The sequence below is a fragment of the Antechinus flavipes genome, chromosome 2 (genome assembly GCF_016432865.1).
Source record: "Antechinus flavipes isolate AdamAnt ecotype Samford, QLD, Australia chromosome 2, AdamAnt_v2, whole genome shotgun sequence".
Lineage (NCBI taxonomy): Eukaryota > Metazoa > Chordata > Mammalia > Dasyuromorphia > Dasyuridae > Antechinus > Antechinus flavipes.
The window spans coordinates 462541630-462556093 of record NC_067399.1 but is presented as its reverse complement, the minus strand read 5'-3'; the positions used below and the strand labels follow the sequence as shown (position 1 = coordinate 462556093).

The 14464-nt window shown below is 34.8% G+C and overlaps 1 protein-coding gene across 3 annotated transcripts in view; it reads right to left on the bottom strand.

The window, feature by feature from the left end:
- Window positions 1-12920, bottom strand: part of CNTRL (centriolin) — an 89397-nt gene extending 76477 nt beyond the window's left edge. For 2 of the 3 annotated variants that reach the window (XM_051979544.1, XM_051979545.1), the window contains exons 1-4: window positions 12789-12919; window positions 5935-6176; window positions 1371-1498; window positions 183-313 (exon numbers count right to left, since the gene is read on the bottom strand). In XM_051979544.1, the coding sequence (XP_051835504.1) occupies window positions 183-313; window positions 1371-1498; window positions 5935-6145 (470 nt within the window). In that variant the 5' untranslated portion in view covers window positions 6146-6176; window positions 12789-12919. Of the gene's footprint in view, window positions 1-182; window positions 314-1370; window positions 1499-5934; window positions 6177-12788 lie in introns of all 3 variants that reach the window. The other variant, XM_051979547.1, reaches the window with a different exon arrangement.
- Between the last annotated feature and the right edge of the window lie 1544 nt (window positions 12921-14464).

The following is a 14464-nucleotide window of genomic DNA, read 5'->3' as shown; positions in this document are numbered from 1 at the left end:
TTAGGGACAGATTCTATTATTGATCTGGATACAAATTGTTTTTTTTCCCCTTAAAGTCAATGAGCCCTTTCAGATAACTTGAATATCTCTAGTATAAATATTGTACCACTATAAACAAAACTGAATTGTTTTAATAAGTACTAATAATTACTGGTTGAAATGATTTTTAAAAATTGGCTTACCTGATTTTGTTATATGATAAATTCAGTTCACGTAATTTTAAATGCTTATCTAATTTCTCAATCTTCCCAATTAGGTTGTGGCTGAGATTCAGTACTTCAAGTTTATTACACTTTTCCAGGTTTTCTATGTACTAGATGAGAACAAATGAGTTTCTATTTTATATAAACATACATTCTGATAGACAAAGCCTATCTTAAATACTTTTTTAGCAAAAAATGATATATTAGTATGTATACATATATACATATATATTCTAAATGAAGAATACAATGAAAAATTACAAAAAACATTATGGCCTGCAATCTGTAAGTAATATTCTGGAAAAAGCACTAGATTCCTGATTTCTAATATTAGTCCTTGCCATTAACTGGGTATTTGACCTTGAAGAGTTGGTTTAACAAATCTCTCTAGAGTTTGACTTTCTTCACGAGAAATAACTAAGGTGCCTTCCATTCTAATGATCTATGAACTTATAAGAGATTCTAAGACACAACAATATTTATATTTCTCCACAGAGCTTTGCAGGCAGCAAGCAGTAAAAAAAAAAAAATCAACAAATTTATATTTAAAATGTCATAATTTTCATAGGATCACTTTGAAATTTTTACAATGTATTACTATATAATTTTTTAAAAATTCCTTCTATAATTTATTCAAATTTACTGAATCTAGACAGTACTAGTAATGTTTGGAACAATCAGTTAATAAAAAGTAAAATCTCAATTGACCAGATGTGCAGAAGCAATCAAGGAGCTCTCATATCAGAAATAATTTATTGACTTTTCCCATAGAACTCCCACAAGCAACAGTGACTGCTTTTCTGAATTTCTGTAGAAATATGAAGTGATTGCTAGGCAAAGTTAAAGAAGCAATGGACAAGGAATAAGAGCCACTTGATGTGAGCTTCCTCACATACTGTGTGGTCTTAGGCAAGTCATTTCACTTTTCTAAGTCTCACATAAGATACTAATTCTTGAATTACTTTTTTAAATCAAAGGAGTTTTGTAAGGAGAGCACTTTGTAAACTTAGGGTGTTATATAGTTATAAGCTACTGTTATATATCTATTATGTGTATTTGCCTGAGTGTTTGAGAAAGTAAGTCTTCCCCTCTCTACCCTCAAAATACAAAACTATATTTCAAACATAATGAATGAATATCTAAAAGTAGCAATTACTAGTAACATACCTTAAATTTCTTACCACCATACTTTGAAAGGGAAAGATTCAAAGATTTTACTACAGTTAAGTTTTCTTGTTTGCTAAGCTTTTTAATAAGGTCCTCTGTAATATATCTTACTCCAGTAGTTGGATCATCTGAAAATAAAGTGAGAAAATCATTTGCAGGAGAGGATGAGATGATGGAACATCAGAAGACAAAACATTCTCAAATGATGCAATTAAATTTAGATAACCAGAAAATTGGTAATAAACACTAAATGAAACATTTCAGAAACATGTAAATGAGTTTCTTTTATAAATTATAGAAATGCTTTTACAAACATTCTAATGATACACTCTTGATGCACTGAAGGGAAAACAGTAAATCACCACTTCTTTTTCTAACATTTGTTTCACTTACAATATGTGAATTTTGTTCAAATATACTCTATTAAACAAAATAACAATAAAAAATACTTTAGCTATATATTCTAGTCAGAATTGGGGAAGAAAATATGCAAACTATCTATAATTATCTTATTTGATCCAGTAAATATTTTAAAAGCTATGAGAATAGCTGATAGCTTAAATTTTTATGGTTGTTATGGTATGCAAACTATCTATAATTATCTTATTTGATCCAGTAAATGCTGTTCTTTAAAAATAATTTCATATTTTTAAAAATGGGTAAATATTGACAGAAAATACACACATACATATATACTCTACCTCTTCTAGTATCCAGCATTGAGCCTTAAATATGGGAGATATCTAATATATAGTTGTTGCATTCATCAATAAAGACAGAACAGATATGTATTTTCCTCTTTTTCATTAGAGATAGAATTCTAAATTCCTACTCTGGTTGGTGGGGAAGATTACATTTCACTTTATATCTAAAGAAATATTTTATAACAGGATAATTTTCTCATTTCATTTTACATGGTACATTTTGCATTTTATGAAGAAAAGCTGTATTTTTATCAACTAATATACACCATCTTGTATCATTTTAGTATAGTGCTGCAATGCTGTTAAAGCCTTGTTATATTTCACAATGACAAGCACAAAAGGGCACATTACTTCTTCACTTGTCCTGTGGAGCAGAAATATAGCAATGAGTTAATTCCATTCTGTGGCTGCAGAATTTCTTACTTCTATATTACCAAATGTAAGCATATTACTTTTGTTTTAGGTAAAGTAAAATGCATATTTTTTCTAGGTGGAGGATGAATTTCAATTCTTAAATTCTAATAATATTAAAGAATTTTTAATGTGTCAATGAGACTCTGATTCTAAAAAAAAAAAAAAAAACTTTGTTAAGGAATTTCCTCAGTTTTTTAGGCTATGATAACATTTTTCGTGAATAATGACTGAGGGTTATGAGTTTATATAAAGAGAAATCATGATAAATTTTCTCAAACATATTCTACCAGAAAACGTAAATTTATTTAACTATAAGTACTTATTACATTAAAATTGTAAAATCCTAGGTAGAATTTATGTCACATTTTTAAAAGGCCCAGTTTAAACACTATAAAAGGCTTTACTCTGAACATGGACTAGTCTGTATTCTGAAAGGGCAAATATACTCTGTTCCACAGAGATGGAAAGTTTGGAGTAAAGCGATGACTAGGCAACCTCCTGCCAAAAGAAACAGAAGCTATACCCTTGTAACAAAAGTCCCTCACAGTATTAACTGAGAAGTAGCTTCACCATGATCAGACACCACTTCCTGTTAAATGTCACAACTAAATTGCTAAGAGTAAGATTAAACTTAGAGGAGACTAGAAGTAAAACGGACTCACAGATATAGAATATCAGAACAGGAAAAGAGCCTGGAGATTTAGCCTTACAGATCTATACTATATATCTAGTTTTAGTCTCTGCTTTGAACCTTTAAGCACATCATTTGTTGTCTACCGAACATCCTGGAGATATCTCAAACTCAAAACGTCCTAAATTGAACTTAGTTCCCCTCTTCTATACTTCCCTATTTGTGTTGAAGGTGTCACATGCTTTCAATCTCCTACATTCATAATCCTAATTTTTCATTCTCCTTTGTATCCAATTAGTTGCCAAATCTCACTCTATCTTCACATCTTTTGCATCCAAATCTGTCTCTTAGTTCAAGCTCTCAACACCTCTTGCTGGGATTACAATAACAATTTTTTATTTCTACTCCCCGTCTCAAATTTCTCATCACTCTAATGCATCTTACTTACACCATTCTGTCAAAGTAATTTCCGTTAAACACAGATCTAACCACATCACTCCCCTACTCAACTCCAGTGGTTTCCTATTTATGGCTTCTAGAATTATGCAGAATTCTCTGGTAAGCTTTGAAAGCCCTTCCCAAACTCATTCTAACTCATCTTTCCAGCTTCACTAGATATCACTCCTCTTCCTGCATTCTGGGATCTGATCAAATTGGCTTCCTCTCTGTTTTTCATTCATAACATTCCACCTCCAGTCTCTGTCATTATATGTCCTCCATCCCCAGAATGTACTCCCACTTAACCTTCTTGAAGGAAGGGATTCTATGAGGTAGAGATGAAATCACAAAAAGAGTCAGTGGTCAGGCCAGAAGCAGAACCCAGATCTTTTCAACCATTACCACCACTATTATCATTTTTTAAATATCTACCATGTACCTGAGTACATATTAAGTACACATCTTAAATGGTGGGGATATAAAGAAAAAAAACCTTTCCTCTCCTTAAAAAGTTCACATTTTGTTGGCAGAGGAAATTGAGGATAGAAATTGAGATACCAACCTAGGAATATCAGGGAATTGTTCACAGTGAACATAGTGAATAGTTCATAGCTTTGAAGGAAGATAAGGATTCTGTGAAATACAAATGAGTAAAGGGTGCATTCCAGGCTCTGGGAATAGTTCATATGAATATAGTACATGGCTATGGGTCTGCCAATTCAGTGTTATTTCTACCATAACACTAGTTTGTGCAAAAACATATTTCTCTCTTAGACCACAACACATATTATTATTTTTTTCTGATCTATCTTTTTTTTTAATTATAGCTTTTTATTTACAAGTTATATGCATGGGTAATTTTACAGCATTAACAATTGCCAAACTTTTGTTCCAATTTTTCCCGTCCTTCCCCCCATCCCCTCCCCCTGACAGCAGGTTGACCAATACATGTTAAATATGTTAAAGTATAAATTAAATACAATATAAGTATAATGTCCTAACAGTTATTTTGCTGTACAAAAAGAATCGGAGTTTGAAATAACTACTATTAGCCTGTGAAGGAAATCAAAAATGCAGGTGGACAAAAATATAGGGATTGGGAATTCTATGTAACGGTTCATAGTCATCTCCCACAGTTCTTTCCCTGGGTGTAGCTGGTTCAATTCATTACTGCTCTACTGGAGCTGATTTGGTTCATCTCATTGTTGAAGAGGGCCATGTCCATCAGAACTGATCATCATATAGTATTGTTGAAGTATATAATGATCTCCTGGTCCTGCTCATTTCACTCAGCATCAGTTCATATAAGTCTCTCCAGGCCTTTCTGAAATCCTCCTGCTGGTCATTTCTTACCAAATAATAATATTCCATAATAATCATATACCACAATTTATTCAGCTATTCTCCAACTGATGGGCATCCACTCAGCTTCCAGTTTCTGGCCACTACAAAGAGACCTGCCACAAACATTCGTACACATACAGGTCCCTTTCCCTTCTTTAAGATTTCTTTGGGGTATAAGCCCAATAGAAACACTGCTGGATCAAAGGATATGCACAGTTTGATAACTTTTTAAGCATAGTTCCAAATTGCTCTCCAGAATGGCTGGATGTATTCACAATTCCACCAACAATGTATTAGTGTCCCTGTTTTCTCACATCCTCTCCAACATTCTGCATTATCTTTCCCTGTCATTCTAGCCAGTCTGACAGGTGTGTAGTGATACCTCAGAGTTGTCTTAATTTGCATTTCTCTGATTAATAATGACTTGGAGCATCTTTTCATATGGCTAGAAATAGTTTCAATTTGTTCATCTGAGAATTGTCTGTTCATATCCTTTGACCATTTATCAATTGGAGAATGGCTTGAATTCTTATAGAGTCAATTTTCTATATATTTTAGAAATGAGGTCTTTATCAGAACCTTTGACTGTAAAAATGTTTTCCCAGTTTATTGCTTCCCTTCTAATCTTGTCTGCATTAGTTTTGTTTGTACAAAAACTTTTCAATTTGATATAATCAAAATTTTCTATTTTGTGGTCAATAGTGATCTCTAGTTCTTCTTTGGTCATAAATTCCTCCCTCTTCCACAGGTCTGCGAGGTAAACTATCCTATGCTCTTCCAATTTATTTATAATCTCATTCTTTATGCCTAGGTCATGAACCCATTTTGACCTTATCTTGGTGTATGGTGCACAATACATATTATTCAACAAACATTGCTTAAGAACTTATAAAGTCCTATGAGAGACAGATACATGGTAAATATGTAAGATGGGTACAGAGTGCTATGAAATTTGGAGGAAGGAAAGAAGATACACAGAAATAATTAATGTTATCATTACTAAAATATCAGTCTGTATGTTAATAAAAAATACCTTTATCATCTTGGTCATCAATAGACAAATCACTTTCTCCCATGATGTCATTTTGCTTAAGCCACTGTCCCCTGGTATGAAAAGTACCAAGTCTGCTATAAGGTGAAAGTGACCTGGATCTCATACTAGACAACTCAGATGCTGGACTAGGTGAGCGAGATGGTGTCATTCTTGTTCTTGGTGGTGATCCTGGAGAGGAACTTTTCTTCATTGCAATAGTATAACCAATTGTCCATGCAAAACTGAAAGAAATTTCAGAGTTTAATGAAGTATAAGTGTGCAGAACTAAAAAAATTAGTTCTCATTTTACATAAATTCACATTTCATAATTTCACATTTAAAAAAAACCTGCATTCCAAAAAAACACCTATGTTAACTTTACCATATAGGACTGTTCTTTCTTAATCTCTTTCCACTCCCGTCCCATCAGTCTCCCATTCCCCCATGAAAAACACAAAAAAGTCTAAAAAATGAAAGCAGAAAAATAGAAACTCAAAGAGACCACCATGGCTGCTGGATAGATAGATAGATCTCATTAACCTGAGATCTCTAGATGCTAAGAGAGGAGTTCTTTATCCCACTTTTCCCCTGCTTGTGTGTGTCCCGACTGGGTGGAACCTGTCTGTGGCTGCCTTCCATGTGTTACTACTCTTGCTCTTACTTTTCTGTCGCAGTATCCCACAGGTCTTTGGACTATGCCAATCCTGTCCCTCTACTGGCACTTGCTCCCCTTCCTCCCTTCATCACATTTTTGCTTTATTGAAAAAAATGCTTTAAGGTGTGTAGAAAATGTTTATTTAGGTAAAGTGAGAATTGTCTGTACTTATTAGATGTTCTGTTAAAAAAAAAATTGTTTGAACTTTCCAAACTATATATATATATATATATATAGTTTGGAAAGTATATATATATATATAATAATGACTATGCCTGCAATCTAAAATATGCTACCTTTTACAAACTATACTTTCTGGCACACTTAAAATTTAAACACTTCGGGGGAGGGTTTTTTTTTTTTTGTTTTTTTTTTTTGGAGCAAATTTACTATGCCTTTAACCTTGTATACAAGCTCATAGCAATATTTTGAAGAAATATAGATTTTATACAAAGGTAAGATATTTAGAACTGTGAAACTAGAAAGGACCAAAGAACATAACTGCTGAATCTGGAAGAGATTCTAGAAATTACCTAGTCTGATATCATTTTACAAATGATGAAAATAAGTGTCAGAGAAGATGGCCTGAGTCACACAGCTTATAGGTGACTAATAAAAATATAGAATTATAAAATTTTAGTGTTAGAAAGTACCTTGGAAATCACCTATTTCAACCTCTATTAAAAGATGAAGAAACCAAGATCCAGAAAATTAAAAAATAACTTTTCTGAGTTACAGAACATCAGAGGATAGAATCACAAAATTTTTAAGGAGACCTCAGAGATCATTTTGTTCCATTTATACTTGAGAAATGGTCATGTAATCTTATATTTAACATTTCTGATACAAGGGAAACTACTACCTAAAAAACTCAAAGGTTAGGAAGATTTTCCTGATGTCAAGCCTAGATCTGCCTTTCTGAAATTTGTAATAATTATTCCTAACTTTATCTTCTAGGGCCAAGCAATTCAAATTAAATCCTTCATCCAAACAATGAGAGGTCTTTAAAATATTTGAAGATAGTACTTTCCACTCCCACATGTGTCTTCTGTTTTTCAAGTTCAACATTCCCAATTCCTTTCATTGATCTCTTTATCACATGAATTCAAAGGCTTTCATCTTTGTGGTTGTCTTCAAGGAAATACTCCTCAGCATGAACTCCATCTCATATAACACTTCATTATACACAGTTAATTCTTAAAATTAGACATAACTTAGTGCATTTTTGGAATGGTAGAATCTGTGCTATTGCCATAGTCTTCAAGAACCTTAGATCATGGGGCAGCTAGGTGATGCAGTGGATAGAGCACCAGCCTTGAAGTTAGGAGAATCTGAGTTCAAATCTGGTCTCAGACACTTAACACTTCCTAGCTATATGACCCTGGGCAAGTCACTTAACCTCAATTGTCTCAGCCCCTTAGATCATTCTCTATACCAACCCAAGGCATTTAAATAGAACTGTGTGTGCAAAATGGGGTTTATATTATCAAAAAAAGAAAATGTGAATTTAGTATGCTGTTATACATATTAGTTTTTTTTGTCATAACAGGTTTTATTAGCATCCCTTTTAATAATATGTTCTGAAAATTTTCTAGAAATCAAAGTAATATTGTAGATTTTGTCCATTTTTTTTTTCTTTTTAAAGACTGGAACACTGGCTTTTAAAAAATTTTTATTTTTTGTCCTGAAATACTAATATGTTATTCATATTCTCTCAGAGATCAATGACAGTGATCACATCTTCCAGTTCTAATCTATGTTTTGGTTCTAGTTAGATGTGACTGAAACAACCAAAAAATTATATCACTTGTTCCCAGACTTAGCTTCTTTAAAGAAATCAGTTACATTTTCTCTAACTCATTTAACCAAGTATAAAGAAAATAGTACTCTCTGGGTTTGTCTTGCCTCAAACAGCTGATTTACCCAGCAAATGTGGTAAAACAGCCAATTTCAGATAAACTATACCTCTTCAATATTGTACCTTCAACCAATGCCTTCTTAAGAACAATTTAGAAGATTATTCTGAGCAGATTTTTATGACAACCAATAATTCTTATAAACTGAGTAACTGAAATAGTGCAATTCTGCTTAAATCAAATACAAAATTTTGAGGATGTATTACACAAATTTTCAGTCTACACTAGCTGCACCAATTTTGGGCAAGGCTATGTTGTCAATTTACACTCTGCTTGCTCAAGATTTGTAAGTATCTATAAAATCTACTGCCACTATTAAAAACTTTTAGCACTGCAAGTCAAAATTATTTTTAATCTATTCATTTAAAGTAAGCATAGATGCTTTTAAAATTACAAGTCACTGAATTTGAGATGGTAATTATCTCAGAGAGATAGCTCTATCTGAAAAGATCATCTAGCTGCCATTTAAAGACATACAGTGAAAATAGTGAATGACTTCCAAAAAACATGGGTCTATCTAAATGATGTGCTTTGACAGATTATGCTCACTGACTTTAAAGAACTGAATTTTTCTTTTCTTTCTCTTTTTTCTTTTTTTTTAAATAAATAAATAAGAGAATAGGTAGAAGTGGAAAGAGGTGGATAGAGATTGTTATTCAAAAAAGAAAAGAAAAATAAGAGGGCCACTGGAGCATTTTTAAAAATTCACAGAAGAGAATAGGAAAATATACAAAGATGGCTTTGAAGTGACATGTTAAAATTTTTATAAAAAAGTTATATACAACAGCTCTAAATTCACATATAATTTTTTCTGCTCTACTTTGATTAAGAAATGTTCTCTTTTATAAGGGTTTGTTAAATCAGAATTTTAAAAAATTAAATATGAAGATACAATACAAAGAAAGGTAATACATCTTTTAACAATGGTAAGTGCTGGAAGACCTACAGTGTACTAGTTATGTGACGTTAGATATAAATTTATTATGCCATAGTTCTCTTTTATTATCTTGACTTAGTTTCCCTAAATTGTCCTTCCTCGATTTCTAATTGCTCTGCTCAATCCTGCAAAACCACTCTTCCCTCTTAATCATCAGAATATTTGGTAAGGATAAAAGCTCTTATATTTTAGAATATCAGAATGCCTCTTCCCCATCCCAATCTATCAGAATATCCGATACCGTTTTATCAAGATGCCTCTCCCCAACTCCAGGGTGCCTCCTCCCGTTGTCATCTCTGGTGCCTTCCACCCACCCTGTCAAAGTCCTGTTCCTGTTCTTAACTCTGACTAATGTCTAAGCCATGTGTATATGTTATTGAGAATTCACATTGTTTGCTGGATTCTTGGAGTCAATAGTCTCATTCAGCCCTAGGGCCAAACCATGGATCCATTTGGTCCCAGTAAATCTCTTCCTTTTAAATAAATTATTAAATATTCTCTAATCTCTATCTTGCCTCAGTTTCTCTGACATTACACTTAACTTCTCAAACCCTAAATTTCTTAATTTATAAAATGAGTGACAATACTCCTATTTGCTTATTTCATAAAGATGTTGGGAAGGTCAAGAGAAAATACATACATAAGCATTCCATAATTACTGAGAACTATTATCATTACATATATTTGCAAACATATTACAAAAGATATTCAGCGTACATATGTATAAATGATATGAGAATAAAATAGCAAAAAATGAAAAATTTAAATATATCATTCCTCAATCCGCAATCATTAAATAATATATTCCTTAATGTATTCATCTTTGCAAATTACTTACAGAAATTATTCCAATGATGCTACAATTGCTGGAAACTTATTTTAAATTTTCTGTGGTAATTATTTCATGAGTAATATGAGGCACATGAATAATCAACCTCAAAACTTCAGTCATTCCTGACACCTGCTATTTTAGGAATGGTCCTCTAAAAGCAAGATTTACAAACTTTTATGCCTTTACATTTTTGGCTTACATTTTCTCGTTAAAACAATCCACCAGAACCACTAAAAAGTCTTTCTTTCCTAATTTTCTGTTGCTTGATGCCACAGCAAATATGTCTTTATCATTTTTTTTCTAATCCATTTCACAGTATGCATCAACCACACTACAGAAAAGTTAATTTTGCCATGGAAATAAGAAGGGGGGGAGGGGGTGTCTCATTTATAACTATCAGAAGTGTAGTCTGCTGAATTTAACTGCTTTCTTCTAAAACTAATACTTATAAAGTACACACATAGATCTTACCTCTCTCTTTAAACTACTCTAATCCTAACCAAAGCAAAGTGGCAAAACACCATACAGCTACAGCTACAGCCAACCAAAAGACACGTCTATTATGAAAAGAAACAACAGGGAATGTGCTATAAAACCAGGAGAATAAATCTGGATTTCCTATCATGTATGTATATTTTAACTTTCTCAGTTTTAAAAAATGCAAACAAAACCTGTTTTTACTTTTTATCACACTTGCATCTCACAGAGAATCAGACTATCAAAATTAGAAATAAGGCCTTGCAATATAGAATGTTAGAAGAAAGAATCAATAAACAGAGTTCTAAGAGATATTAGAACTTGAACTGTTATCATTATAAGTTAGAATTCGTGGCTAAGAATATTGGAATTGAAAGGGACCTTAGAAGACATGGAAAAACTGAAAGACACCATAAAGATCACCTAGCCCAATGCTTTTCACTTAATAGATGAGAAAACTGAGGCCCACTATGACTTGCCCAAGGTCAGTAGTAAAGCTCAAAAAAGATTTTAGGTTTGGTAACCAAATTCAGACATTACTTCCACTATACCATGCTACTCCCCTATATTGATCCTCTTTCCATATCACTACCATATTCCTTAAGATCTTCATGTCCAATACCCTTAAAAATTAGGTAAACCAGGACTGGTAGAAACCTTAATGGAAAAGAGTAGAAGTTTAAAGACATAGCCTAAATTGGGATGACTTGTTGGAAAAATGTCTAGGTAAGAAAAAATGTAAAATAACAAGCTAGTACACTGTTTAACAGCTCTTGGCAGAATTTGATCCAGAGAGGAATGAACAATGATGACTTTATATTGTAGAGCTAGATAACCAATGACTCGGACAGAATTGAGTTTTTCCTTTATGTCTTTGGGAACATGAAACAATTCTTAAATTTTCTCATCTCTTTCTTTTTCATTAGATGCCCAAAACATTAAATCTAATCCTATCTCCTCCTATACTCAGGGGACTCCTCACTCCAAGTTCCTCCCTAGTTAAAACTCTCCAGTTTAACCACGGTCAAGTATATAGATCAGTCCTGGTCCTCATCTCTTAGTTGTGACTATCAGAATATAGTGACTCCTCCACTGCCACATTCTTTTCTGACAGCAAGATTTTCTCTTCTCCTTCTAAGTCATTCAAGCTTTCCATATGGGTCACAGAAATAGAGCTGAAAGGAATCTTAGAGGTCTTCATTTTTTTTTTTTTTTTTTGAGGCCTAATAAGATTAAGTGACTTGGTTGACAAGATCCCACAGATCAAGTGGGATTTGAATCCGGAGCCTTAACTCTACTCCATAGAACTAAGCTGTCCCTTTCCCATACCATTCCTTTTTTTGAACTCCATCACCCCTCCAAGAATAGTCATTTATGCACAAAAGGCATTTCTTTCCAACTCCTTAGATCCTCCCAGGATAGTAAGCAAAACTGACGGTACTGTTAACGGTATTACATAAGAAATCCAGGTTCAGAGACTTTAAAAGAAGTTCCCAAGGTCATACAACAAGTTCACGCCAGTTCTAGGTCCAGGCGCTTTCCACTGTACCAAACTTCCCATCACTTCCTTTTATCTCTCCTTTTCTATTCCAGAATACTCAAAGTGCGGCTCAATTTTCTCTGTCCTTTAGGTCTAATATTTTAGTGTTTCCGTATTACCTCCCCATGCAATTGTGTTCTCCTGCTGTTCCCCACTTGTCTTTATCCCCACAATGTGACGCTTTTCCTTCTATATCCCGATCTTTTGTATCCCAATATTTTAGCTTCCCTAATTCTCTTTTTCTCATTCCCAAACCCCGACACTGACTTCTCTGGAACACCAGGCCCTCCAGTTTCAGCGCATCCCCTCCTCTTCATCCCACGCTAGAGCAGGAGCCAAATTTCCCGCACCTGGATACCCCGCCCGGCCCGGGGCAGGCGCTGATTGGCCCAGATGTAGCCACCTGAACCTCCCGCCCCCACCCTCCTCGTTACGTCCCCCGCTTCCCGACTTCCCATCCCAAGTGCAGACCAAGACAGCGAGGCCGCGGCACTCACCACTACTGGATCTGGCTATAGCAGGACAAACGGAGGGGAATCCCTGCCTGGGGACTTTCGTCTTCCGAACACTCAGGCACCAGGAGTCAGAGACGCCATTTTGTTTTGTTGTGTTGGTTGCCGAGAGGCACACAGGGCGAGGCGGGACCAACGAGGGGTAAGGGGCGGGTCCAGGCAGAGTCACGCCCCACCAACCGTCGGTCTAGTGCGAGCCCATTGGACAGAGGCGGGGCGGGACCTAGGGCTTCCGGCCGCTTTGGCGCCCCCCGCGGGGATCTATAGCGGGAGGTTGACAGCGAGGACTGGCGGGAGCTTTCGCGCTAGCGTTTATATAAAGTCTTCGGGTTCTCCGTGGTCCGGGGCTGCCAAAGTCAAACCTCAAACAAGCGGCTGTGAGTCCTCACTGAAGGACCTGGATTCTGTGATCCAACACCGGCGTCCGCTTCCTATTCTCACTGGACCTCATGAACTGGATCTGGCCTGACGGCGGAGCGGGTCTCGGAGACGCCCCTCATACCCGCTCAGTGAAAAAAAAAAAAAACTTAAAAGGGGAAACATTCTCTCAAGGCGACTTAGCGAGTCAAGATTCAAACCTTACATCTTCCGACTCAAGAGTCAAGCACTTGTCATTACAAAAAACTTCGTTTCCCCAATTGTTTTCTTTTAATTAAGAAAAGAAAACACAACTTATGGAGGCCACTTATCTTGAATCACATATTTCTCATCCCATTCCTTCCATATTGTGACAAAGAAAAACAATTAAGCAGAAACATCTAATATAGCATGGTGGTGCTATAGATAGAGAGCCCCTCCTGGAATCAGGAAAAGCTGAGTTCAAATGTGACACTTGCTAGCTGTTGGCCTCAGTTTCTTCATCTGTAAAAGGAATGGAGAAGGAAATAGCAAACCACTCCATGTCTTTGCCAAGAAAACCCCAAATGGGGTTATAAAGAGTGGGACGACATTCTGCCGTATTAGTTTTCACCACTTCTCTGAAGTGAGGAAAGAATTGGTTTTTTTATCTCCTCTCTAGGACCTTCACTGGTTTTAGAAATAACTTGGGCTTTAACTTCCTTTTAGTGCTTTTTTAAAAAACCTTGTATTTGTATATGGTATTCTCTTGGTTCTGCCTTTTTCACTCTTCTTTAGTTCATACAGCTGCATCTCTCTGAATGCCTTATGGTTTGCCTGTCATTTTCTGCTGCCTTAATAGATTTTATTTGATATTCTAGAAAGATGAACAGAAATTACACTATTCTTCCTGATTTTTCATGGTAATGCTATGTTATAATCCTCTTTCTGCCTTCAGTCTTTGCAAGATGACAAACTATAGTCTGTCTACTATGTATGGGTACAATCAGATCTCTATTCTGAGTCCTCTTTTCCATTTTTTTGGTAATCTTAATTCCTATAGATTCAATGATTAACTCTATGCTAATGACTCCCATGTCTAAATACCCTATCCAAATTTATCCAAATATCTAGTTTTATATTATTGAGTGCTGGATAATTTTGTCAAGATGTGTGATAGGGATCTCAAATTCAACATGATAAGAATGAAACATCTTTCCCCTTAAGTCCATCCCTTCTCCTAACTTGCTTAATAAACTTTGGGACCTGATTGGATATTGGGAGTTAGGAAAAGTGAAGAGGCAAAGTTGATAAATTATCTTTGA